The sequence below is a fragment of the Papio anubis genome, chromosome 2, assembly GCF_008728515.1.
Source record: "Papio anubis isolate 15944 chromosome 2, Panubis1.0, whole genome shotgun sequence".
Taxonomy (NCBI): Eukaryota; Metazoa; Chordata; class Mammalia; order Primates; family Cercopithecidae; genus Papio; species Papio anubis.
The window spans coordinates 167,936,887-167,961,631 of NC_044977.1; the positions used below are offsets into that span (position 1 = coordinate 167,936,887).

At 35.2% G+C, this 24,745-nt stretch overlaps 1 protein-coding gene across 4 annotated transcripts in view; it reads right to left on the reverse strand.

Annotated features, from left to right (window-relative positions):
* Window positions 1–24,745, reverse strand: part of ZNF385D (zinc finger protein 385D) — a 963,288-nt gene that overhangs the window by 421,076 nt on the left and 517,467 nt on the right. The window contains exon 1 of one of the 4 annotated variants that reach the window (XM_009201789.4): window positions 14,154–14,270. The exons of the other annotated variants lie outside the window; for them this stretch is intronic. Coding sequence (XP_009200053.1) covers window positions 14,154–14,175 — 22 coding nt within the window. The 5' untranslated portion in view covers window positions 14,176–14,270. Of the gene's footprint in view, window positions 1–14,153; window positions 14,271–24,745 lie in introns of those variants that run through there. 4 annotated transcript variants of the gene reach the window in all.

Consider the following 24,745-nt stretch of genomic DNA (forward strand, 5'->3'; position numbering starts at 1 on the left):
TATGTTCACTAAGGATAAAGGCACAAATAATAAATCTTAGCATATGTTCTAATAGAAAATAGCTTTAAAAATGGAGAAAGAGGCATGTAGCCTAAAAGAGGGAAGATTTTATATTTACTTGAAAAGGTTCTTGGTAAGCCAGAAATTACACTTGGAATTGTATTGTCATAGAGAAAGAAGATACCTTTTACATTCCTCCACTTCATAACTAATGGTGTGTCATTTCCAGAAAAACCAAAAATATTATTCTAGGCCTACCAATAATTGTCCCTCTAACTAAATGTCTCTTTCAATTTGGGATTCTGAGATTATATTCCATAATCCCTCATTTGTTGTAGAGGCAAAGTATATTAATAGATTCCAAATATGATTTTTAAAAATCATAAAGTGCTTCAATAAGAATGCCATTTCGAGTTGAGGTGACAAGCAAATAGTCTATAGATGTCTGGGTGCCAATGAAGGTCAGACAGGTAAAGAAAATTATGCCCAGCACTTTCACAATTTATCTGTTGTTAGGTACACTGTTACAGTAACTTCTTTTGCAGAACTTTTAATTGCAGATTATGGAAGCAAATTGGAAAGAAAAAAAGTTATTTTTAAGGCTAATGTTGTTTGTTGTTTAGTCTTCTGGCTCTTCAAAAACTGCTTTGATCTATAAACAAAAGTTATTAGAAAGAGATACCAAGAGAAAAACACAAATATGGAAGGGCATTAAATCATTTTAGTGTCACTTTTTCCATTAAAGTATCATCAAACACTTACTCTGATCTACTGCTCTCTAGCTCTCTCTTCCCCTCATCTCTTCCCCTAAGCAAACTTAGGACATAAACACCTTTACACTTCTGCATATTCAACAAACAAGATACAAGGACTGTGAGAGTGAGGTTGAGATGGTCAGTTGCGTGTGTTTATTTATGGATTCACAAATACTGCCATGGGATACAACACATTACAGAGACCTAAAAAAAATTCTCAAATCTCCATCCTAGAACAAAAGTTGCCAAACTTTTTCTGTAAGGAGCCAGATAATAAGCACGTTAGGCTTGCACACAGTCTCTATCACAGCTACTCAACTCTACTGTTGTACCCAAAAAGAAACCATAGATAGTATATAAACGAAGGAGTATGGCTGTGTTCTCATAAAACTTTACTTATAGACACTAAAATTTGAATTTTATATACATTTTACCTATATAAAATATTATTATTTTTATTTTCTCTTTTGGCCATTAAACAAATGTAAAAAACATTCTCGCCTCACAGTGTACAAAAATATAAGGTAGTTTGCTGACACTGATGTAGACCCACCCCAACTTAAATATCTTAGAATGGGGAGAACTGGGAATAATCATCCGGTTTATTCCACTCTTCTTCTCTTCCCACTCCTTGAGCTGATCCTGTCACCATATGTCACAGTATGAGAACTCTTTAAGGAGAAACATGAAACCTGTTTGAAATGCACTTTCTGATGGCTTCATAAAAGGGCTGTAAAAAATTCAAGCTATGCATCTTTAAAGCTCTTTAAAGCATAAATTCTTTCATATGATGCTAGCATTGGAGTGACAGAAACAAAGCTAGGTGAAACTTTTTTAAATATATCATTGCCAAATTTCTCTCTACAGGCCTCCCTCCTTCTTTCAGACTCTAATTCAGATAAATCTATTCTAGCTGTTGAAAGCCCTTGACTTCTTTCAGTCATCGATCCATGTATAAAAACCATTCAAAATTTAGTGTCTTCAAACAACAGCAATTTACTATGTCTAGCAGTATGGTGGGTTGTCTGCAAGGTTCTTGTGCTAATCTCGCCTGGGTTTTCTCATGTAGCTATTTTCAGCTGGGACGTATATAGGGGTCCGGAGTCAGATGGTGCAGTTGGGATGGCTAGGCCTCTCTTTCTATATCCCAGGCTTCTTCATGGTATGGTGGGTTCAGGGTAGTGTTCCAAGTGAGTACAGGTAGAAGCTACATGATTTTAGAATTTGGATGACATGTTTTCTGCAGCATATTGTTCAGAACAAGTCAGAATACCAGCTTGGATTTAAAAGGTTGGAGAGGCCAGGTGTGGTGGCTCATACCTGTAATCCCAACACTTTGGGAGGTCGAGGTGGACAGATCATGAGGTTAAGAGATCAAGGTCATCCTGGCCAACATGGTGAAACTCCATCTGTATTAAAAATACAAAAATTAGCTGGGTGTGGTGGCGCACACCTGTAGTCCCAGCTACTCCGGAGGCTGAGACAAGAGAATCGCTTGAACCCGGGAGGTGGAGTTTGCAGTGAGCTGAGATAGCGCCACTGCACTCCAGCCAGGTAAAAATGTGAGACTCCGTCTCAAAAAAAAAAAAAAAAAAGTTGGAGAAATAGACTCCACCTCTGGAGTAGTAAAATAATATTGCAAATGAGTGTGAGTAGAGAAAGGGAGGACTTTGTGGTCATCATGCAGTCTACCATTTCATACTTATCTCAGATTTTGTGGAGCCTCTGGGCCTACATTATCCCTTTTATTTCAAAGCATTTCGATCTTCATAACTGCACATTAAGAGTAACAACCTTAATGGCATGATTATGAAGATTAACAATGAATTCCTGGAGTAACACAGAAGAACAGTGTTTAAAAGAATGAGTGTTGTTACAAAATTGGGTTGTGTTGGCTCTCATCGTTTTGGTAATATGGAAAATTCAGGAAGATTGCTTGTGGAGACAATGCAGGTGATAAGCATAAGTAAAATGCTATTGAGAAGCTCAAATATGTCAGGGAAAGTTTTCAAAACAGGTACTTGGAGGATCTGGGAGATAGGTATAATTAACGTATGGTATATATGCTAAAAACAAAGGTGATGGTCAGTCAGAATCTTGTTTGTGAACAGCTTCCAGAACTTGTTGTAATGAATTTAGATGTAAGTCAACAATGAAGAGGCCAGCCTTCCTGTTTGAGTGTTTTTAGTTCAGCTATAAGACCTTTATGCCTAGAATATCACACTAATACTCTAAGGCACTAGGAAGAAAATTCCGAACAGCCACTAAAAAACAATAGGGGCTTTGAGTGTCAATTGTCAAAGTGATGGAAAAGAGAAGTTCTGGAAGGTCATATATTTTTATGTTTGAAGGATAGCAAACTGGCCTTACCTATCTGTGATGCTCAAATGAGCCCTAGCTAGAAACCCTGTTAATAATATTATCACAACCCTGTCTCTTCAAATCTAAGATACCATCTATTGTAAGTTACATGCTAATTTGTGTATCATCCAGTAACTATAATTATAAAGTATCACTAATTTTAATAGGTGTCTTAATTTCAGAGATGTTAAAGTGTGAGAAAACATGCTTCTTAGAGATGATATAACTTGCTCATAATAACACCATAAACTAAACAATAACCATAGGAACATATAAAACATTTTTCATATTTTTTCGGTCAATGCTTATAGCAGTCTATGAAGTACTTTCTATTATTACAATTCACATTGGATAAATGGGGCAACTGTGGCTAAAAAGATAAAAAGATTATTATTTAATAATAATTACAGATTATTAAAAGATAATCTTTAATTAATGTAATTAACGATTATCAAATGGCTATAAACGCAAAGTCAAAATTCTGTCCTTGGTCTTTCTAACTCCAAGCCTGACCCTTAATCATTAAGCTCTATGGCCTTTTCTGAAAACTAGTCACTTCCATTCTTTTAGTATCATCACATAATTGTTAACAGCCAGTTAATCAACCAACCACATTTTAAAATCTGCTATTATGAAATTCTCAGGAGTAGCTAGCTAAGTGAAACACCAGCAACAAAATGGTTTTGATTTCACAATCCAAAAGCTCATCATCTACTACAAACTCATCATAAAGAATGACTAAACCAGTATAACCAGTCTTTGGCGCCTAGCTTCTTCTGCTCTAAAATCTCTCGCTTTCCTAAACTATGTCCAGTTCCGAGGTACAATTAAAAGTCAATTGTTGTAATTAAATATCTCTCAAGAAAAACTCAAATAGCAGAAACTCTATTAGGCAACAGAGGCTAGATTTGTCTGTGATAACTACAGGCCAACAATTTCAGTTGTTTATACGAGTAAAGATTTATTTCTTGCCCCACACAATGATCTTTACGGGTCATCTCCGACCCTAGACTACATCACTTTGCCTTCACTCTAAGACTCAGCTGACAGAACAGCCATTATTTGGAACATTTCCCAGATGCTGTAGCAGTGGAAAAAGTGATCCCTGGAGAGTCACATACCAGCAATTAAATGCCTGATCCGCACTTGACCCTCATTACTCCCACATGTATTACTGGCCAGAACCGATCTCCAGGTCTCCCTCTACTGGAGGTGTCAAAACTTGCCTCCAATTGTTCACCTAAAGACCGAGAGAGAGAACAGCCTTACACGGGACTGCAAATCTCTCTCCATTATGTTCAGATAAACACGTTGTTTGATACTTGTGCCTATACTGCTTTATATTTAGGTAATTATTTTCCGATATTTTGGGGTGTGAGGACCCTGTGATAAGTGAAAGAAAGAAGAATGTGATAACCTCTTTTGATAATAATTTGCTTTTTATATGCATCTTTTTTTGAGAAGGTACAGATAATCAAAAGCCTAAATGAATTCAATGATGTTTTAAACTGAATTTGTATTTCAGTGACTACAGAGAGTATACATGCATTTAAAAGTAGTATGTAAGTATTATACATGCAAGACGTGGAGTAAGATGTGGCTCACTTAACCCTCATAGGAACAAACAATTAAGACAAATTCAGACTTCAAAGACCTAAAATTAAAACAGAATGGAGAAGAGCTGCAGGCAAGTGGTATCACTTTTACTTTTCCATCCCTCAGAGGGCTTTGTAAGGGACATAACCATTCTTTTAAAGATAGCATGCTTCCTATTCCCTGATATCTTCATGTCGATATTACATTCCTTCCTTTTGTCTAGTTGAATAGTGCTCAACCTTTAGCAAACACAAGAATAACGGTATGCACAATTCTAAAGAGTTTGTGCTTTATGGCAACTGGGAATTTTCAAGAAAGGCTTGTTTTTAGCCAATGTTGGCATATGAATGAATGTATTTGGGATTTGGTGACCCATAAGCTGGATACCATTGCTTCAGTATTAAAACTCTTGGTAAATGACACTCTTCAGTATTTGGTGATGTTTCCATCCAATTCTAATACTCTACCATTATTTATTTATACATTTGCTTTTGGAATGTGGTTGGACTGTACTTTTTTCATTCATTCAAAAATGTTTGATAAATTACCCCTTTATGTCAATCACTACATATACATATTATGTTGGGAATGCTGAGATGAGATAAATCATCCCTGGCTTCAAAGAGTTTGCTGTCAAAAAGAAACCAAGAGTTGAATAAATGTCTGCTCAGGATAAACTGAAGGCACAGGTAGTGGACATGTATCCAATCTGGGTTGGTCAGTTTAGCTTCCCTGATAAACTGAGGCTTCTGGTGAATATGAATGTGGAAGAATTAGACATATAGGTGGTAAGAGATTGTTAGCAAGTTTCATGAGAAAAGAATAGTCAAAGGCAATGAAGCAAGGACATTCAGAGCAATGATGGCACCTACTATGTATATTACTCTGCAGCTTGTGTTTCTTTACTAAACTGCATGTCGTGGGCATCCCTACAGACCAGTGATAACAGACCTAACCTCCTTCTCTTTAACAGCTTCATAGAAATATAAAAATAGATGCACATTATTTATTCAATTATTCCTGCATTGATGGATGTTCAGATTATTTCCAAGGTTTTTCTACTACAGTGTTGCTATAAATATCCATTTATGTATAATTGTAAGCTGAGATCCTTTGAATTCTCCTAAGATCAATTCCCAAAATTGACACTGTTGAATCAAAGAACATTTCATTTAAAGAAAAAGTCAGACTACTGTATTAACTTACCTTCCCACTGAGCATTCTAGGTTACAAGTCGTAAGTTTTGCTAATTTTATGAACACAATGATAATAGCTCTTCATTTTAATTGTATTATCCTGACCACTGATAAAGTTGAAAATTTTCCATTTTTGTGAATAGCCTATTTACGTCCATTGAATCGCTTCCATTTTATTTTTCTTGTCATTTTTAGAGGTTCTTTTGAATACTTAAGTTATTAAATACAAGAATAAGTATGCATAATTCTTTCAAATTACACACACTTTTCATTTTACTTATCTTTTTATTTTATTTATGAAGACCTTGACTTTATTGGCTTAATTTTTGATGTATTTTGGTATAACATTTTTAAAGTGTGTAAATTCACAATTCATACATATTTTTCTTTGCCTTTATATGTTTTTTGGTTTCTATTCTTTCTCTAACAAGTCACACCTCAGAAAAAAATGTATATATATATATATATACACACACACATATAATTGAATATATATAATTGAAAATGTATTTGTATAATATATAATGGAGTATATATATATATAATTGAAAATACATTTGTATAATTTTTTATCACTTCTAAAATTTAGATTTTTTTGTTTACTTTAAAACTATATATTATTTTAGGGCTACTTTCTCTTTCAGATGATAAACCAATGATAGATAACTGGTTATGTTATCAATAATAATTCAATATATAATCTTTTCTCAATGTTGCAAGTCACCTTGGATTCTGCTCTGCTCTGAATCCCAGGTTGATGGAGCAGCTACTCTCCAGAACAATAGAAAAGCAATTTAAAATACCTCTCATTTTGAATGTATGTGCTATTAGGAAGTTGGGAGAAAAACGAGCAAGATGGGAAGGGAAGGAGAATGAATTTTGGCCTAAGATTTGATTTCTATCAGATCTGATTCCTATTGCCTGTGTGAATTTCCCCCACCTTGAATCCAGCAGTTATGAATTGAATTTGACTCATTTGTGAAAGACCAGTGATTGATAATCATGAAAGATGACTTCAAGCCCAATTTGGTTGACATAGGCTCTCTAGGGCCATCACAGATACTCATGGCGATGCTTTTAAATATTAACTCTGCAATTAGATCTTTGGGATGGTTGTTTACATACTGGTCTGAGGATGTGAATTTATATCCAAATTTCTGTTTTGTTGTAAAACTTTGTAAGTGGAATGAAAGCCTTTTCTTATTTAATTCAGTGACACAGTCAATCCATCACCTTTCGAATGCCAAAATGGTAGAGAAGTACAATACTTTCAGCTTTGGTTAATTCTACCTTTGATTTGCTATCAAACAGCAGTGAAGCTGATGCAGAAAAATTATTTTGATAAGGCCATTTCTAAAAACAGAATTCAAAATAAGATCATTTTGGTCTCTTCCATTTATGTCACATAAATGGTATTCTGCCAGACATTGTTGGCGCACTTATGAAAATCTATTCTCTTTCAAATTGCACTGCATTACATGCAGAATGCTTGGTCCTTATTTGAAATAGTTTAGAGCAAAAGCTTGGTCCTTATTTGAAATAGTTGAGCATAAATGCTTTTAAGAAGAGATTCTTTAGAAGCTGGAGTTGGTTTTTATTGGAAACTGTTTATCCTGGAGAGTAGTTCTTAGGTAATTGCAAGAGAATGATCTTGTCTAATTTCAAGACAAGCCGAACAGGACAATCATTGTGTGGGGCTTTCTGAGCAGTTAGAAGATAGTATAAAGACATTGAACTTTTGGGTTGGGGAAAAAAGGTTTAAGAACCAGCAGGTAGAAGCACTCAGGAGACCTTAGCTCCTTTATAACTTTGCTCTTTGTTGGGAGTCTTATCATCATCCTAGTCAAGAAGGTCACCAATGGGACATTAGTGGACCAGGGGAATTATCCTGACCATTTGAATTATCCCTGAGAATATGTTTCAGCCTAAGAGAAATGCAAGCGCAAGCCTCTTTTCCACTTTAGAAAAGTTGGCTCAGGAGATACAAAGTCATATTTATCATGCTTTGTAGCCCAAGCACATGAGAGGTAGACTGTGATTCAAGGTTGGTAACAATTACTAACATCTATTTATATGTTAATCCAACTAAAATTTATTAATATATTGAGCTATTAAAATATAGAGGATACTGTACTAGGCACTTCAGGAATACAAAAATGAATAGAACCAAGCAGTTATCAATAGCAGGCATGCATTAAAGTCAGAATATGATAAAGGAGAATAATCAAGTCATTACCAATTTTGAAAAGAAATGAAACCCAGCAGATGGTGAATTCTTAATGAAAGAGTTATTTCAATATGAACTTTGACAGAAACAATTCAAAGAGTCCCAGGTGGTACCATGGTATCTTCCAGATGAGGGGAGAACATTTCATTCTTTTATTCTAGTGATCAACCACTCCATTCAAAGCATCTCATTTCCTGCTAGGGAACAAAGTTGAAACAGACATAGAATGTGCACGAAAGGAACTCTAGTAGGGAAATAAGATACATTCATATATAAATATAAAATAACATAGAAAGTAATGCATCACACAAAAAGTAGAAAGTCTTGTTCTAGGAATTGTGTTGGAATTTACAAGGTTGATATCTGGCAGAGATGGGAGACTTGCAGATATTTAACATACATTTTACGGGATTTTCACTATGTTATGTAATTTAACCTTAAAACCACCCTGAGAGGTAGACAATACAGGACAAGTAAGACTTAGCATATTTGTTTTACAAATTAGGAAATTCATGCCAAGAGAGGAGGGGTTTTGTTACTATTTTTTATTATGGTTTTGTTTCATTCTTCAAAATACAATATCATAAGAGTGTTTTTATTAAAGGAAATATATCCTCAGATGAGAACAGAAGATCACTGGCTTTATTCCAGCTTACCAGCTGATTAGACATTATAGTTGATGCTTTCTTGGGGATTTTGATGGGCAACCTGGATGCTAAAGTTGTCTGAAGCTCACTTTCCCCATGTGTCAAGTGGAGGATAACATTCTCTGATTACAAAAATCAAATGGGAAAGCCTTTTAAAAATGATAAATCGCCAAACCAAAAGGAAAGATGTTAAGTTTTGAATAGTCAACATTCGGTCCAAATTCAGTGCCATGACATCATTTTTAAAGTTTATCCTGGTGCACGATGCTTAAAATCTGAAAGATTGAGGCCTATGGGGAGTTTGTTACAATCAGCAAAATTGACCTACCACTAAATTGTTCACATTCTACCTGAAGCTAGTCTTTTCATTTAGTTTTGGAAGGCAAAAAAACATGATCAATTTTACTGAAATTGTTCAGAGTTCCCTTGTTCAACCTCACAAATATAAGTATCAGTGTATAGCATACACTGAGATAATTTAAGAGATCTTGGTGAACTTTAGAATTGGTTTTATAGATGTTGGTTTTACTTACAGAGCTATTGTTTTTCTAACACTTTAAAACATGTGTTGATGTACTGCCAAACCATGAACAAAGGCAAATGAGTAAATAAATAAGAGAAGAAAAAGAAAAAAGAGAAAAGAAACATTGACGCAGGTCTTAAAGTTACTTTGCAACTTTTTTATTCAAGAGAGTAACTTAAGAGTTAAAATGTCAGAACTATTATTAGTCATTTACTCTCTAGTCTACTTCTAGGAATGCTAGATTACAGGTTGCATGTCTGTGCTGCAAATTTGCTGCCTCTTATAGAATAAAGCTTCCTGAGATGAAACATAAAGGAGAAAAACAATGTTGAGATTTAAATTTGTCTGGAGGAAACTGCATAAATGTGACTTTTGGTCTAATGGAATATAATAGCAATGATAATTTTGGTTGTAGCATAAACTCAGGCATAAAAGCACCAAGTACACAGTAGCTCCTACAACTAATGCGATTATATTTTCTCAATCTTCTTCTCCTTCTCTTTCTTCTCTTTAAATCCCTTTTCAGATAGGAAGTCTATTCCCTAAGCTGATATAAAGATATTTTTAAGTAAAAATAAATTTTCTCTGTGTTATTTTTCAGAAAGATAAACTGAACAAACCATGCCAGTTTCCACTTAATCTAGAAAACCTTTCAACATTACAATCCCTCCTAGAAGGACTTTCTTTTTTACAGTCCTGTAAGTTCTTTCTGATGTATAAATACATCCCCTGAAGAAACACCCAAATAACCTCAACCATATTTGCCATAACATCAGGATGTTCAGTGAGGAAGCTTAAAAGACTTGATTTGTAATAATCAAGTGTTTCTAATAATTATTTCTAATAATCATATAATTATTAGATTATTAGATTTCCAATAATCTAATAATCTAATAATAATAATCAACTTGATTATTAGAAATCAAGTTGATTTTTTGTGGTTAATGAGAGCTTCTAAGACTCAACGTCTTTAACTTCTAAAGGAGAGGCTTGACTGCAATTTCTACATCAATGTCAGATTAAGAAAATTCACCTGAATATGGAAAAATATTTAGAGATTCACACAAAAATGAGGCTCCTATGGCAAAAATATAATCTTGTTGATAATAATAACTGTGAAGTAGCTTTACACAACGTGTAAAGTACTTAAAGCATGCTCACGCTGAGACATACGCTACACTTCTGAAGGCTGAGGAGCCTGCTAGTAACATACAGAGAACATTTCTTCTGCAAAGTCTGAATGAACACGTAGGCTGTGTCCATCTGGGTCACAGGAGTTGGAAAAATAATTGCAATTACATATTAGTCTTTTCTGTGGAAAGATGTCTTAGATATAACTGTACAGCTAGGGAAACAGGCCAACATGGTAGAGTGGAGGAATTTGAAAAAGCATTTGAGAGGTGATTCTCAGTTTGGAATTTCTCTAGTTGCTCAATTCTAATAAATATATTCGATAGCTTTTTACATTTTTATCTTTACATATCTGCCCACTTTCAGTGGTACAGGCCATACCTTAATTACTCAAAAGTTCCTTAAGGTTGGGGTAGAGGTAGTGCTTTTAAAAAGAACTTTTTCATAAACTAATATAGTGGGGGAAATTACTGAGTTATTAAATTATGTTCTCCTGATCTTTTCTATGGTCTTGTAGTTCAAGCAGGTACCCAGAGTTTGCAATTATTGCTGTAGGGCTTTTGCCATAGCTGAGAGGTGAAGCAGTCTTTTCCTCCAGGCATATGAGAAATCAGAAATTGATTGAGAAGTCTATGATGTGTTGCTGAAAAAGAAGGAAGCAGCAGAGTACTATTGTGATGGAGGGCAATCTAAGAGAATGGAAAATGACTGAGGTTTTCCTGAGTCTGATTCCTTGGAATTAACCATCCCCAGCACAAGCCCTAGGTTTAGAGAGAGAGTGGATGGGAAAGGCTCAAAGAAGTGGTTTAGTGGTGCACCTAGGAGAAGCACCTCTAAGAAGCTAGAATCTGGTGTAAATCACAGCCCAAAGCCACAGACACCTGGAACCTTGCTGACCAAAATACAGTATCTGTCCTTTACAAAGGTTAATAAAGAGAATTGATAACCTATTAGTGGCATGATTGATTTCCTTAATCCTATGAATCTATGACATAAAACAGGTCATATAACTAGTCAGAGGTAAAGCAAAAGCAAGAACCCAGGCCTTCTTAAGCCCCAACGAGGTACTTCTGTGTTACAGGGCTTCAATCTGCATGTTTTCAGTTGAAGCTATTTCTAAATTCTAATCCCATACCAGCTGCCAAAGATTTCACCTCCGGAAATCCAGACGCTAAAGCAATTTTTCAGCAGCAGAAACATGGAAGAATTTATATTTTGATGAGTCATATATTTTTATGACTCATGGTACCAAAAACCCTGAATGAATAAAAGAGGTACTACACGCAAAGGACTTTTTTAGTTATTTGAACACATCACATTATCTATATTCAAAACAGTTGTTGCTGGAGTTCCATTGTTTAAAAAAGTTTGAAAATATGACAAAAAAGAGGCTCTGATCTATTATCACAATCTCAAAAAATTAAAATAAGAAATATATCCATTGATAAGGCTGCACCAGTAACTGAACGATTGCATTTCTATGCTTTTGATAGGAAAAATAGCAAAAATATTCTAATGATCCAATTGTTTTATGCTGATTAGGATCTTCTTAACCTCTTGACAAATTTTAGATTATTAAAACAGAGGAGAATTAAATAATTACATAATTAGTGTAGTTAATTGAATATAACAATATTTTTGCAGTTTCCTCTCCTTTGGGTGTGTCTGTGTGCCAGTGTTATTGAGAAAATTTTTACATCCTCAAAAACTAATTTTAAGTGCATACTTTTATGAGTTTTGGTAAGTAGAATCATGAAATACCACCATACTCATGATATAGAACATTTCCATCATCCTAGAAAGTTCCCTCTCGTTCCTTTGAGATCAATGTTCTCCCATATCCTGACACTTGGCAGCCACTAATTTGTTTACTTTATTTTTGTGTGTGTGGTAGGAATACTTAACATGAGACCACCCTTTTAGAAAAGTTTCAGTGTACAGTAAAATATTGTTGACTGTAGGCACCACGTTGTGCAGCAGATCTCTAGGACATTTTCATCTTGCATATCTCAATTTTTGTATCTGTTGATTAGCAACTCCTCATTTCTCCTTCTTCTCAGCCTCTGGTAACAACCATTCTACTTCCTGCTTCTATAATTGTGACTATTTAAATACCTTGTATGAGTGAATTATGCAGTCCTGCTGTGACTGACTTATTTCACTTAGCCCAATTGACTTATTTCTCTTAGGATAATATCCTTAAAGTTCATCCATGTTGTAGAATATTGGAGGATTTCCTTTTGAAAAAAAGGACAAGTAATATTTCAATGTATGTATATACATTTTCTTTATTCATTTGTTTGTCCATGAAAACTTAGGTTGTTTCCACATTGTGGCTAGTCAGTAGTGCTACAGTGAACATGGGAATGGTCATATCTTTTTGAGATCCGGATTTCAATTATTTTGGATAAATATTCAGAAATAGGATTTCTGGAGTATGTGGTAGAAAATAATAAAGATTAGAAGAGAAATAAATGAAATAGAAAATAGAAAAACAATAAATATATAAAAAAATTGAGTTGGTTTTTTAAAAGATAAAATTGATAATCTACCTAAAATAAGAAAAAAAAGAGAAGACTCAAATAAGTAATATCAGAAGTAAAAAGGAGACATTACAATGAATGCTACAGAAATACAAAGAATCAAAAGAGACTAATGTGAACAATTACACATCAACAAATTGGACAACCTAAAAGAAATAAACAAATTCCTAGAAACTTACAACCTACCAAGACAGAATCATAAAGAAATAGAACGTCTGAATAGTCGTATAACTAGTAAGGAGACTGAAGCAGTAATCAAAAACCTCCTAACAAAGAAAAGTCCAGGACCATACGGCTTCACTGGTGAATTCTACCAAACATATAAAGAAGGGGAATGCTATTTTTATCTCGTCTTACATAGACTCTAAACATGCCGGCAGACATCACATATACTTGTCATGAATAGATAATTAGAGATCATAGTCTTCTATCTTAGAACACAGCCATCATTCCATAAACATGAACATTATCTTCTACTGAAATTTTCATTTCTTAAACCTATTTAAGACTTCTTTCTTAAAGTTTTATCAACAATGTAAGCACTACGTCTACATGGTCACTCACACTATGTCTGAATTATATAACATACTCAAACATCAAATCTGTTGTTGCCTATAATATTGACACTTGGGTTATACACATGCATGTAACTGTCACATCCCCTTTCTAACTCAAGGCATTTTACTATTGCTACATATTATAAGTCTTGAAAACACTAACATCAAAGTAAATTATTTTCATCATATGTAACTAATTCATGCATCTTACATATTCAGTGTAATAGTGCCACTTCTTATATGGTAAGAAAGAGAATTCTAAATTGATTCAAAAGAATGAGCCAATACTTAAACATTATCTCATAAGTTTGTGAATTATTAATTTAAATATTTATACAAGTTATTACATAGCATACTTTTCTGGTTCTTTAACACAGGAGAATGTGACATCTGAATATTCCACGTGTCCTTTCTCTAACATCCATTGCCTATTTTTAATTAAAATAATAAAATATAAAAGAAAGATTCTAACATGGGACATCACAATAATTAAAGAATATTCTATTCTGTTCTTCCATTCATACCACAAATAGAATTTGGTTATATTTCCAAACTGTACGTGAAACCCGTTTCTTTTTTTTTTTTTATTGTTTCTACATCACTCTACACATCATTACCTCTTGTCTGAATTGCTCTCATATCTTCTAATGCAGATGTCCTCAAAATTTTTTTCTTCTATGACCTAAAAGATTTGAGAAACTTACATTTTTTTCTAATTTAATATTACTGAGTAGAGGTCTAAAATTTATTTTTTGGACAAGATCATAACTCACTGTAACATCAAACTCCTGGCCTCAAGCAATTCTCCTGCCTCTGCCTCCAAAGTAGCTGGGACTACAGGCTTGCACCACATCCAGCTAATTTTTTAATATTTTGTAGGGATGGGGTCTCACTATGTTGTCCATGCTGGTCTTGAACTCCCGGACTCAGAGGTCCTCCCACCTCAGCCTGCCAAAATGTTGGAATTACAGGCGTGAGCCATCACACTCAGACTAAAATTGTTTATTGAGTTTAAATAGTCGCAAAATATGGCAACATGTCATTCATTATTAATATGGACATGTAAAATTAAGCTGTTATATCTCTCTTTTAAAGGCTTAATGGATAATAGATATAAAAAATGTATACTCACTTTATCAAACATTTGCACATGATGGAAAAACTTGTTCCACATTAGCCCTTCTGCCACAAAGAACTAGGAAATTGGATAATTCTTTAAACAATTATTTTCCAACATTGCACAGAAAGAAACATGGGATTATGCTCCCTGAGACAAAGAAAACAAAGTAAGCCCTACAATCACGACAGCTTTCTGCTTGTCAGTATTTACAGAAGATGGGATAGTGAAGGAAGGCCAAGTGAAGTGCAGTAGTCTTTTTGAGCTGTAGACACAAAAATCAGGGATTGTCATGTTGAAGTAGCCTGGAATTTGTGAGGCAAAAGATACAAAACAAGGGATTTACTTAGATAAAATGATTAAAAATCTGTATAGTAGTTTCCTTGAGCACTGGGCTGAATGCCAGATTAAATGATTAAGGTAAGACTTCACCAAGCCAGAAAAGATCAATTAATGGAGATAGCACAAGTATCAGGGAGATAAAAGTTAGAAATTGATCAGAGCTCACACATGGTTGAGATGTTAAAACTCTGACCAGCCAAAGGGAGAAACATTGTTGAACACTTGGGATACTTTGTTAAGATTCCAGAAAAGCAGTGCCTTAAAAGAAAGAATAAACTAGTCTTAGGTAAAGGCTATACTATACCTTTCCTAATGGGCCTTAAAAATGTGCCTAAAAATTACAAAACTGATCTGCAACTAAATTAATTGCCTGCCAAAACAAAACTCAACATTCTTTAAAGGAAAATAAAAAATTCCAAAAAAACCATTATGTATCATTCAAATATTTGGCATCCAATAAAAATAATTAACATGTAAAGAAGCCAGAAAATATAACTCATAACTAGGCAATAAAAACAAATCTAGAAATGAGAAAGACAAAATTAGAGGACAAGGATTTTAAAACAGGTAATGTTATTGCTATGTTTAAAATTTTAAGAAAAACATAAAAACAATGAAAAGATAAATGGAAAGTATATAAAAAAAGAACCAAATAAAAATTATAGAGGTAGAAAAAAAGTTAGTGAACTAAAAAATTCACTAGATGGCCTTGATAACTGATCAGGCACTACAGAAGAAAAGATGGTGAATTTGATAAAAGGACATTAGCAACTACAGGCATACCTTGGAGATATGGAGCAACCAGAACTCTAACACATTGCTAGTGAGAGTGTGAAAGTTACAGTTGCTTCAGTTTGGCAACTTCTTGTAAAGTTAAATATACACTTAATATATGACCCAGCAATTCCACTCCTAAGCGTTTTAACAATAGAAATGAAAATATATTCTGCACAAAAATCTTGTGCATGAATGTTCATAGAACCTTTATTTAAAATACTAAAAACTAGAAATCTCTCAAGTGTCCTTAAATAGCCAATGAATAAACAAATTATAGTATATTCACTTAAAAAACACTAAACAACAATAAAAAGCAAAAAAGAAACATCTCTTGTGGTCATGACTCCATATGTTAATATTTTTGTGTGATTATTAATAATAGCTGATTAAAAGAACATAAAATGATAAATTTTATGAAATATTTTCAATAACATACAATTCAAAATCCTCCTATATGTCCCCACTGCACTTAAAAAAAGTGTCAACTCAACTATGAGGCCAGTGAGCCTGTAGTGTCTCATTTTACCCTTCTCTCCTTCTTTAATATTGGGGCCCAGATACAGACACCCTTCTGTTTTTCAAGCATAACAAATTCACACCTACCTTGGCCTTTGTCCCCTGGTTGCTCAACCTAAAACAGTCCCTGTTGACACTCCTTGTCTTGTTGCCCTGTTATAATTTCCAATCATTTATTACTGTCTGATACTGTTACTTATCTCTCTTCTAAAATGCTTCATGACAGCAAAATCAAAACTTCTTATCTTTTTTATTTTCTCTCCAATGACTAGACTCTGTTTGGTAGATTCTCAAAATGTATTTTCTGAATGGATAAATGAGTGAATGAATGAATACCAAATAGTTTTTGTGAGCATCAGTTTTTAGTTTTTGTTGTTCAACAATTAAAAATTGCTCTGTTTTTCAATGTGAGTTTATTGTTTCCTAAAGCTACAGGTATACTTGATATGTCTCTCTTTGGGCTGCACATCTATCTCTAAGGAACAGGATTCCTTATTCCTTAAGGAATGTGAGGCAATTTAGAGAAGGTAGAAATTCCAAGAAGTTCAATTAATTGCATAGTACTTTCCCTTAGGACATTTCCAACACTATTCCTAGGTCCTAGTCATAAAAGAGGTTCCCTAAGTGACTGTAATAGACAGCATTCATTTAAAAACTGTCACCTCTAGACCTGGGGTTTTATTGATTTTTACATTACTTTTACTTTTGAGACATCAAAGTCAGAAACACAATGAATATCATGCTAAATGGGTGATTGGTAGGGAATTATTTTATCAAAAGAATTCTGTAAAAATGGTGCTATACCGCATAGCATGAGATTAGGCAGTAATTACTATCCCGAGCATAGGAGTAAATTCTATTTCTCTAGTACTACTTAGGACAAGATGGTCATGTAATTACTAAAAAATGGACAAAGAATAAAATTGGGGGTAAGATGAAAAGTTATGAATTGATGAGTTACTTCAAGGGATAAAGGTCAGTACAAAATAAGTGAAATTTAATGGAAGGGAGAAGAGAAGAGGGATTAGGATACTGAAAGAGAGTGAGACTTGAAGAAAATTGTGTTCAAAAAAATAATGCTCTCTCTAAAGCCCCTGGTTAAGTCATCATGAAATACAGAATAATCCCATGAGGAAAATATGTTAAGTATCCAAGTCTAGAAATCAGTTTCAATTTCTACTGCTTATTCCTTCCACACACTAATAAAACATCCCTCTGTACCTATTTTTGAGATGTTCTTTGTATGTAGCAAATGCCAATTAAAGTTCTTCATACATTTCAAAAAACTGACTTCAAAGAAATTAAAAACAGTGTGTGATAAATCTAAACATATAGCAAAAAGATACATTTAGAGTAGGGTTTGAAAAACAGCAAATATACATTAAAATCTAGTGTTATTGGTGTTATATATTCTTACCTACTTAAGAGAATAAAGATTTTCTTATTGTTGGCAAGAGTGCCTATAATTATTTTCCATAAAAGGACAGTAAAAGGTCTGGAAAAGTCTGTCTTTTTTTATAAATATTTTCCTGTTTGGTGGTTTCAAAACATTTTTTAAGAAGAAAAGTGGTATATCTATTAGATCAGAAATGATATGTTCAGTAAGTCAATCCACTTTAATATTTATAGCATGATGATGATCAAGGTCGTTACAATTAGTAACAACAATGCTAAAGGTTTCAAGTGTTTTAGAGCTTAATTTTTCAAAATTGCAGTCCTTTTTTTTTTTTTTTTTTTTAGTTCTAGAATGTCACTTTGTCATATCATAAATGCCTCAGTAGGTAATTGTGGGGAAAAAAACGAAGGGGACCCAAACAAAAGGGAAGCTAGAAAAAAAATATGGAGGCGAAATTTAACTTAGACTTGGAAGAATGAATTTTGAGCCTCAATTTTATTACGTGTTAATGTGACTCTTGACATGTCATTTCATCACTATGAGTGCATTTCCTCATCTGTAAGAAAGAGGGCCAATAATAATTTCTTTATGGATTACAATAAGGATTAACTGAAAATGTGACTGTGATGTTTTTCATTAAAATATAAAGCTGAAAACAAAAGGAAGATTATATACTGTATAATTCCCTTTATATGAAATTCAAGAAAGGCAATATTAACATATAGTAGCAGAAATGAGAAGAGTGATTATGGCAGATTAGACTATTGACTGAGAAAGGGAAACAATTTAATATTCTGGGCTGATAAAATATTCTATACCTTTAGGTGGTGATTAAAAGGGCATATACAAATAAACAAAGTAATTGAGATGCATATTTAAGGTTTGTACATTTTTTTGGAAATTAAACTGCAATAAACAAGGAAGATAGTACTGCTGTGATATTTATCCACGTTACTTAGCGTGGGCAAAAGGGCAGTCATAACTTTCCTTATCTGTTTTTCTGTTCTCATCTTGGGCCGCTCCATTCATCCTTAAAGGAGAACTTTTGAAGCAATTATCATTTCCTGGCTACAATATTTGCTTTTTAACCATAGAAAAGAAAACCTTAAATGCCTACTTCCATTTACTTACATCCGATTCCAACCTTGCCTAGGAAACTTAAGTGATCTCTTAAAATGGAGCTCATATGCCACTAATTCAAAAAGCCTTTCCAAAAATATTCTACATAGATAGAGAGAATCAGATAATTCTTTGCAGGATTAGCTTCATGGGCATGCAACGTTGGCAATAACATAGGCTTTGCACTTGGTTTAATAATCTTCTGTAGCCATCTTGAAATTCTTAACAACTTTTCTTTTCTTTTCTTTTTTTTTTTTTTTGAGACGGAGTCTGGCTCTGTCGCCCAGGCTGGAGTGCAGTGGCCGGATCTCAGCTCACTGCAAGCTCCGCCTCCCGGGTTCCCGCCATTCTCCGGCCTCAGCCTCCCGAGTAGCTGGGACTACAGGCGCCTGCCACCTCGCCCGGCTAGTTTTTTGTATTTTTTAGTAGAGACGGGGTTTCACCGTGTCAGCCAGGATGGTCTCGATCTCCTGACCTCGTGATCCGCCCATCTCGGCCTCCCAAAGTGCTGGGATTACAGGCTTGAGCCACCGCGCTCGGCCTCTTAACAACTTTTCAACAAGGGACCAGGCATTTTATTTTACACTGTGCCCTGAAATTATGGACCCAGTCCTATTTTTATGAGTTTTTGCTGTTATGTTTACCAGCATCTTTTTGTTGTTGTTGTTGGGATTTATTATTTCTTATCTGTCTCTTTGACTTACCAAAAATACCTTTAATCCTGACTATGGCTTTTCCATTTCAATTCCCAGGGTCTGCCATAACTTTTATCATTTAATAGGCAGTTAATAAATATTTGTTGACTGATAGATTAACTGACCTATTAATTGAATGAACTAAATAATAACTGAGTAAATTAATTAATGTCATTGGGTAACAGTGATGTGGAAAGCTAAGGAATGATAACAGGTTAGAGTAGTAAATTGAAAACTGTAATTAATTTCTTCATTAATCTGATCTGGAAATGCATTCAGCAAACATTAAGTACCTACTTTGTACCAGAAAGATGTGACTAGCTGGCACTCACATCTATACAACATGATTTTTACCCATATCCAAGCTCCACCAGAATTTTTACTTGGCTTTTCTCAGTGGCTTCTCAGACTTCTTTTCATAAATGGGCAATGTTATTATCAATAGCTACATTACTACTCCCCACACTCATTCCCATACCTATCTCTGAAAGTAACAGCATACTGTTATTTTCTCTGAGAATTCGCTAGCAGTCTAGTCCTTGCATACCGTCTCAAAATAATTTGTTTGCTTTCCCTTAAGAATTTTTTGGTTGATAAAAAAAATTTTACCCTTCAGCATCCCAAATTGCTTACTCGGGCTGATATTGCACCTGGACCACCCAGGGAATTAATCATTGTGTGGTGCGTGAAAAGATGCACACTGTACAGACTGCTGAGAAATTGCATCTCTTCATGGAGATAAGGTGCTACGGCCTCCACATTTGCCCTCTTCTGTGGCTATAAGATCTTCCTTGGCATTTCTACTGTTTTAGTCCAGTGAGTTTAGATTCCATTGCTTTCCTATTTGCAAAGAAAGTTAGAATCACTGCATTAATCAGAATCCATTAAAAGTACAGTTTTTAGTTTTCCTTACCATATTAATCAGAAAAGATCATCCAAATAAGATATATACCAATATAGACCTGGAGCTCTTCTATTTGCAGAATCTCCATTTAGTTTACTCCCAAAATGTTTACTTAACCGCTTGTGCTAAAAGATACAGAATGATAACGTGATATTAAAGTAAATTTAAAGTAATAACTTAGGTAAACTCCTCTTCACTGTAGATACACTTTAAGCGTTATGAGCTGATCTAGATCATGCTTGAATCTTCATAATAATGAATTCTGGTGATAACTATAATATCTTATTTTTTTTAGCTTATTTACATCTTGCTGAGGTTTTTAGAGGTGGTAGCTAATAACAACATGCTGCCACCAAACACAGAACTGGATGAAATCTATCAATCACTTATCTATCCTCTAAGTTTATGTATAAAGATATACATATATAGTACACATATGTGTGTGTCTGTGTGTGTAACGTGGTTTTAAGAGTTTCACTAGCTGAAGCATAAATCAAGTAATATAAGTTACAGAATGCTTATTATCTGAGAGGAGAAATTTTTTCTTGCTATAATCTCCAAGATAAGTTTTTCACATGAGGTATTTTATAGCATTGGTTGATATTGATCTCTCCTAGTTTTCTTCCTTGATCACCGATCATTTCTTCACAGACTTCTCTGCTGGATCTATTTCAACAACTAAAGTGTAGACACTGGAATGTCCAGGGTTACGTCCATGGACTCCTCTACTTTTGTGCTTGCATTCCAGTCAATCCCTTCGCTTTAAAAAACATTCCTAATATTTTCTCATCTTTCTGAACCCCTTCTCTCAACTACAGACTCAATTGCCTCTAGGGCATCTCCATTTTAATATCAATAAACACTTCAAAATTAACATGTAAAATATGCAACTCTTGCTTTTTTCAAAATCTGCTGTAATCCTTTCAGCTACTCAGGCCAGAAATCTTGGAATTTTCCTCCTTATTTTCTTTCTTTCTTCTTTTTCATATAAACCTGTAAGAATTCTGTTGGGTCCACATTCAGAATAAATCCAGAATCTGACCACACACTGTTTCTACCATTGTTACCCAGTCCAAGTCACCATCATCTTTTGCCTGAATTATTGGCGGGTATTCCTAACTAGCTGACCTGATTTTTCTTTATCCCTCAACCTCTGAGAAGACACATGAGGAACAACCAGCTCATAGGTGCTCAATAATGACCTAATGAACAAATAAATGCAAGGCAATATACTTAAATTATGGATCAAAGGAGATTTTAGAAATTGATTCCAAATCACTGTCTTAGAAATCTTTTAAAAAATGTCCCAGGCCTGAAATCAAAACAAAATGCAGAAGAGGCCAGTCTAAGTGAAGGTAAGGTAAATAGATAGCCTTCTCATGTTTACACATGTTCCACCTAAGAAGGGTTCTATTCAAAGCAGAAATGCAATTTCTAGGTCCTTTCTCACATGTCAGTTTCCCATTCAGGCCTTTCCTCACTGCAGTATTTAAAACTGTAGTAACCTGGTCTCAGCCCTCACCAACTCTCCCAATCCTCTTGGTCTTTGTAATGTCACTCTACAGACCTATCAAATAGTATATATTTAGTTAGGTCACTTCACGGCACCAACAAGACAGTTATTTTTTCTATATTTTTATTGTTGGTTTCTGTGATGGTTAATATTGTGTGCCAACATGATTGGATTGAAGGATGCGAAAGAGGGCAACGTTTCTTGATGTTTTGCTCATAGTGTATCCTCAGGCCTAGAACAGTACCTAGCACATAGTAAGCTGTATTTTTTAGGTGCCAGGGGGAAGTATAACTCTATTTAGGTAGTAAGAGATTTTTGTTGTTGTTATTATTCCTATAGGGAGTACACAGGGTGTGTGGTTGGAATTAAGGAAATTAACAAGAGATTTGTGGTACCCAGGAATTAGCAACCATGGGGACTCATAATTCTGAGGCCCAAAGAGGAAGTCTTGGGTCTAAAGAAGTCCTGGAGCTCAGTGAGAGTTGAAGTAATGGAGGAGGAGTTGCAGCTTCAGAGGGAAAGAAAATGGCCCAAGTCTCACATCCAGAGGAGCCAGGGAATGGGGTTCATACCCTGGAGTCTGTTACTTCCTGCCCTTGACTCTCTTACTGATGCTGTTAATTGACCAAACCCAATGGGAAGCAGAGGTCAATGGAACCCAGCAATTCAGAGAGGGGTCACCTTTACAAGGCAAAGAGCCAAGCAGAGGTGGATGAAACTGGATCTGAGGGACAACTGGAGAACAATCAGCACATAGGGACTTAATAAATAGCCATGGAACAAATGCAAGGCAATGTCCTTTAAATACAGTTTCAAAGGAATCCTAGAAATACAATCCTGGGCCGGGCATGGTGGCTCATGCCTGTAATCCCATCTCTACTAAAAGTACAAAATTTAGTCGGTCATGGTGGCGCATGCCTGTAGCTCCAGTTACTTGGGAGGCTGAGGTAGGAGAACAGCTTGAATCCAGGAGGCAGAGGTTGCAGTGAGCCGAGATGGTGCTACTGCACTCATGCCTGGGACAGAAAAAGCAAGATTCCGTAAAAAAAAAAAAAAAAAAAAGGAAAAAACAAAAAAGGAAAGAAAGAGAAATATAATCCAATGTACTGTTTATCTCAGAAACCTCAGAAAAAGTCAAGGTCACAAAATCAAAATAAAACTCAGAAGAAGCAATTTTGAGGGGTGTTAAGGTAGGGAGGTAGCTTCAAATGTTCTAACATCAGCCACCAAGGAACAGTTATATGTACAGTGGACTCTTTGGTCAAATTTCAAAGGTTCACATGTGCTATGGTCTGAATGTTTATGTTCTGCCCTGTACCCAGATTCACGTTTATACCTAATCCCCAAAGTGATAGTATTAAAAGGTGGGGCCTTCAAAGGCTAATCAGCTCATGAGAGTAGAGTCCTCATGAGTGGATTCGTGTCCTTATAAAAGAGGACCCAAAGAACTTGTTTGCCCCTTTCCACCCTGTAAAGACACAGTGAGAAAGCACTGAATATGAGGAATAGTCCCTCAAGAGACATTGCATCTGCTGGGCCCTTAATCTCAGACTTCCCAGCATTTAAAACTGTGGGAAATAAACGTTTGTCATATATAAACTATTCAGTCTATGATAGTTTTTTAAAAGCTGTCTGAACAGACTAAGACAGCATGAATGATTGGATATCCATGTTCCTGAATTTTATAGTTCTACGTAAGTTCTCCATGTAACTCCTCCATTTAGGTGGTATTCATGGATTGCATCATTAATTCAATATCCTGCCATGGTGCCGTTCTATGCTGCTCACTCACCTCACAGTGCCAGCGAATCAGATAACAGGGCCAATCTGTAAATGCCACATGGCTCCTGTTTCTCCTCACTGCTTTATCTCAAGATATATAGAAACTGATTTGATATCGTGAAGCCAGAACAGCAGATATCACAATCATCCTCGTACATGTAACAGGGGGAAGTAGGGGGAGAGAGAAAAGGTAAAACTCAGCTTTCATATCCGAGGTTTGAGGAAGGGATTCTTTTAAGTAGAAATGCCACCTGGAAATAAAATTTGTCATTTCTGTAAATAGTAAGGAAACACAGGTAAGGGATGAAAACCAAAAAAACAGCTGCTGAGCCTTTCTGTTCCAGGGGATCGTGAAAGCTCAAAGAACATCCCTCAGCAAAACTGCACTTTATACTCTCCCCACAGATTCACTTCTGCTTCAGAAAGAAAGCCTGGAACAAAAGGAGCCTGTGGAGGCCCAGAAGTTGGAGAGTCTGGGGTTACGCATGTGTGGCTTTATCTTTCCTCTTAAGTAGTTAGTTGCCTTTGGAAAGTAACAGAAAAAAAAAAACTGAAAACAATAAAGGGAAAACCACACTTGCCCTGTTTTTATGGTCATGTAGATGAAAACAACATTCTGCCTCCACTCTCTTTGCTCTCACAGAGGCCCATGGAATAGGGCGTTCAGGAAAAAGAGAGAAAACAGCATGTCTCACGCCATGTCAAGGTGCAGGCCCATCAATTCAGCAGCCTGCAGAGCTCTCCTCCCTGTGAAGAGCCCGCTGCTGAAACAACATTATTGCTGGCTGTGACTCTAAAGGCATTTTTTTTTTTTCTTTTCCTGTAGCTGTGAGGTGCTGACCTCACTGCTGGAATTGAAAGATAAGAAAAATGTTTTAATCCTTATGTTAATTATTGAAATTAGAACTGCAAACAAATATTTTGGGAAACTTCAAGTTGCTTCCAAACGTGGCACTTTCCATTTTAAGCCCAAAGTGTAATTGTGTATTCAAAGGCTCAGATCTTCCTGAAGATTCATGCATTATGTATGCCATAACTTCCCCGGGAC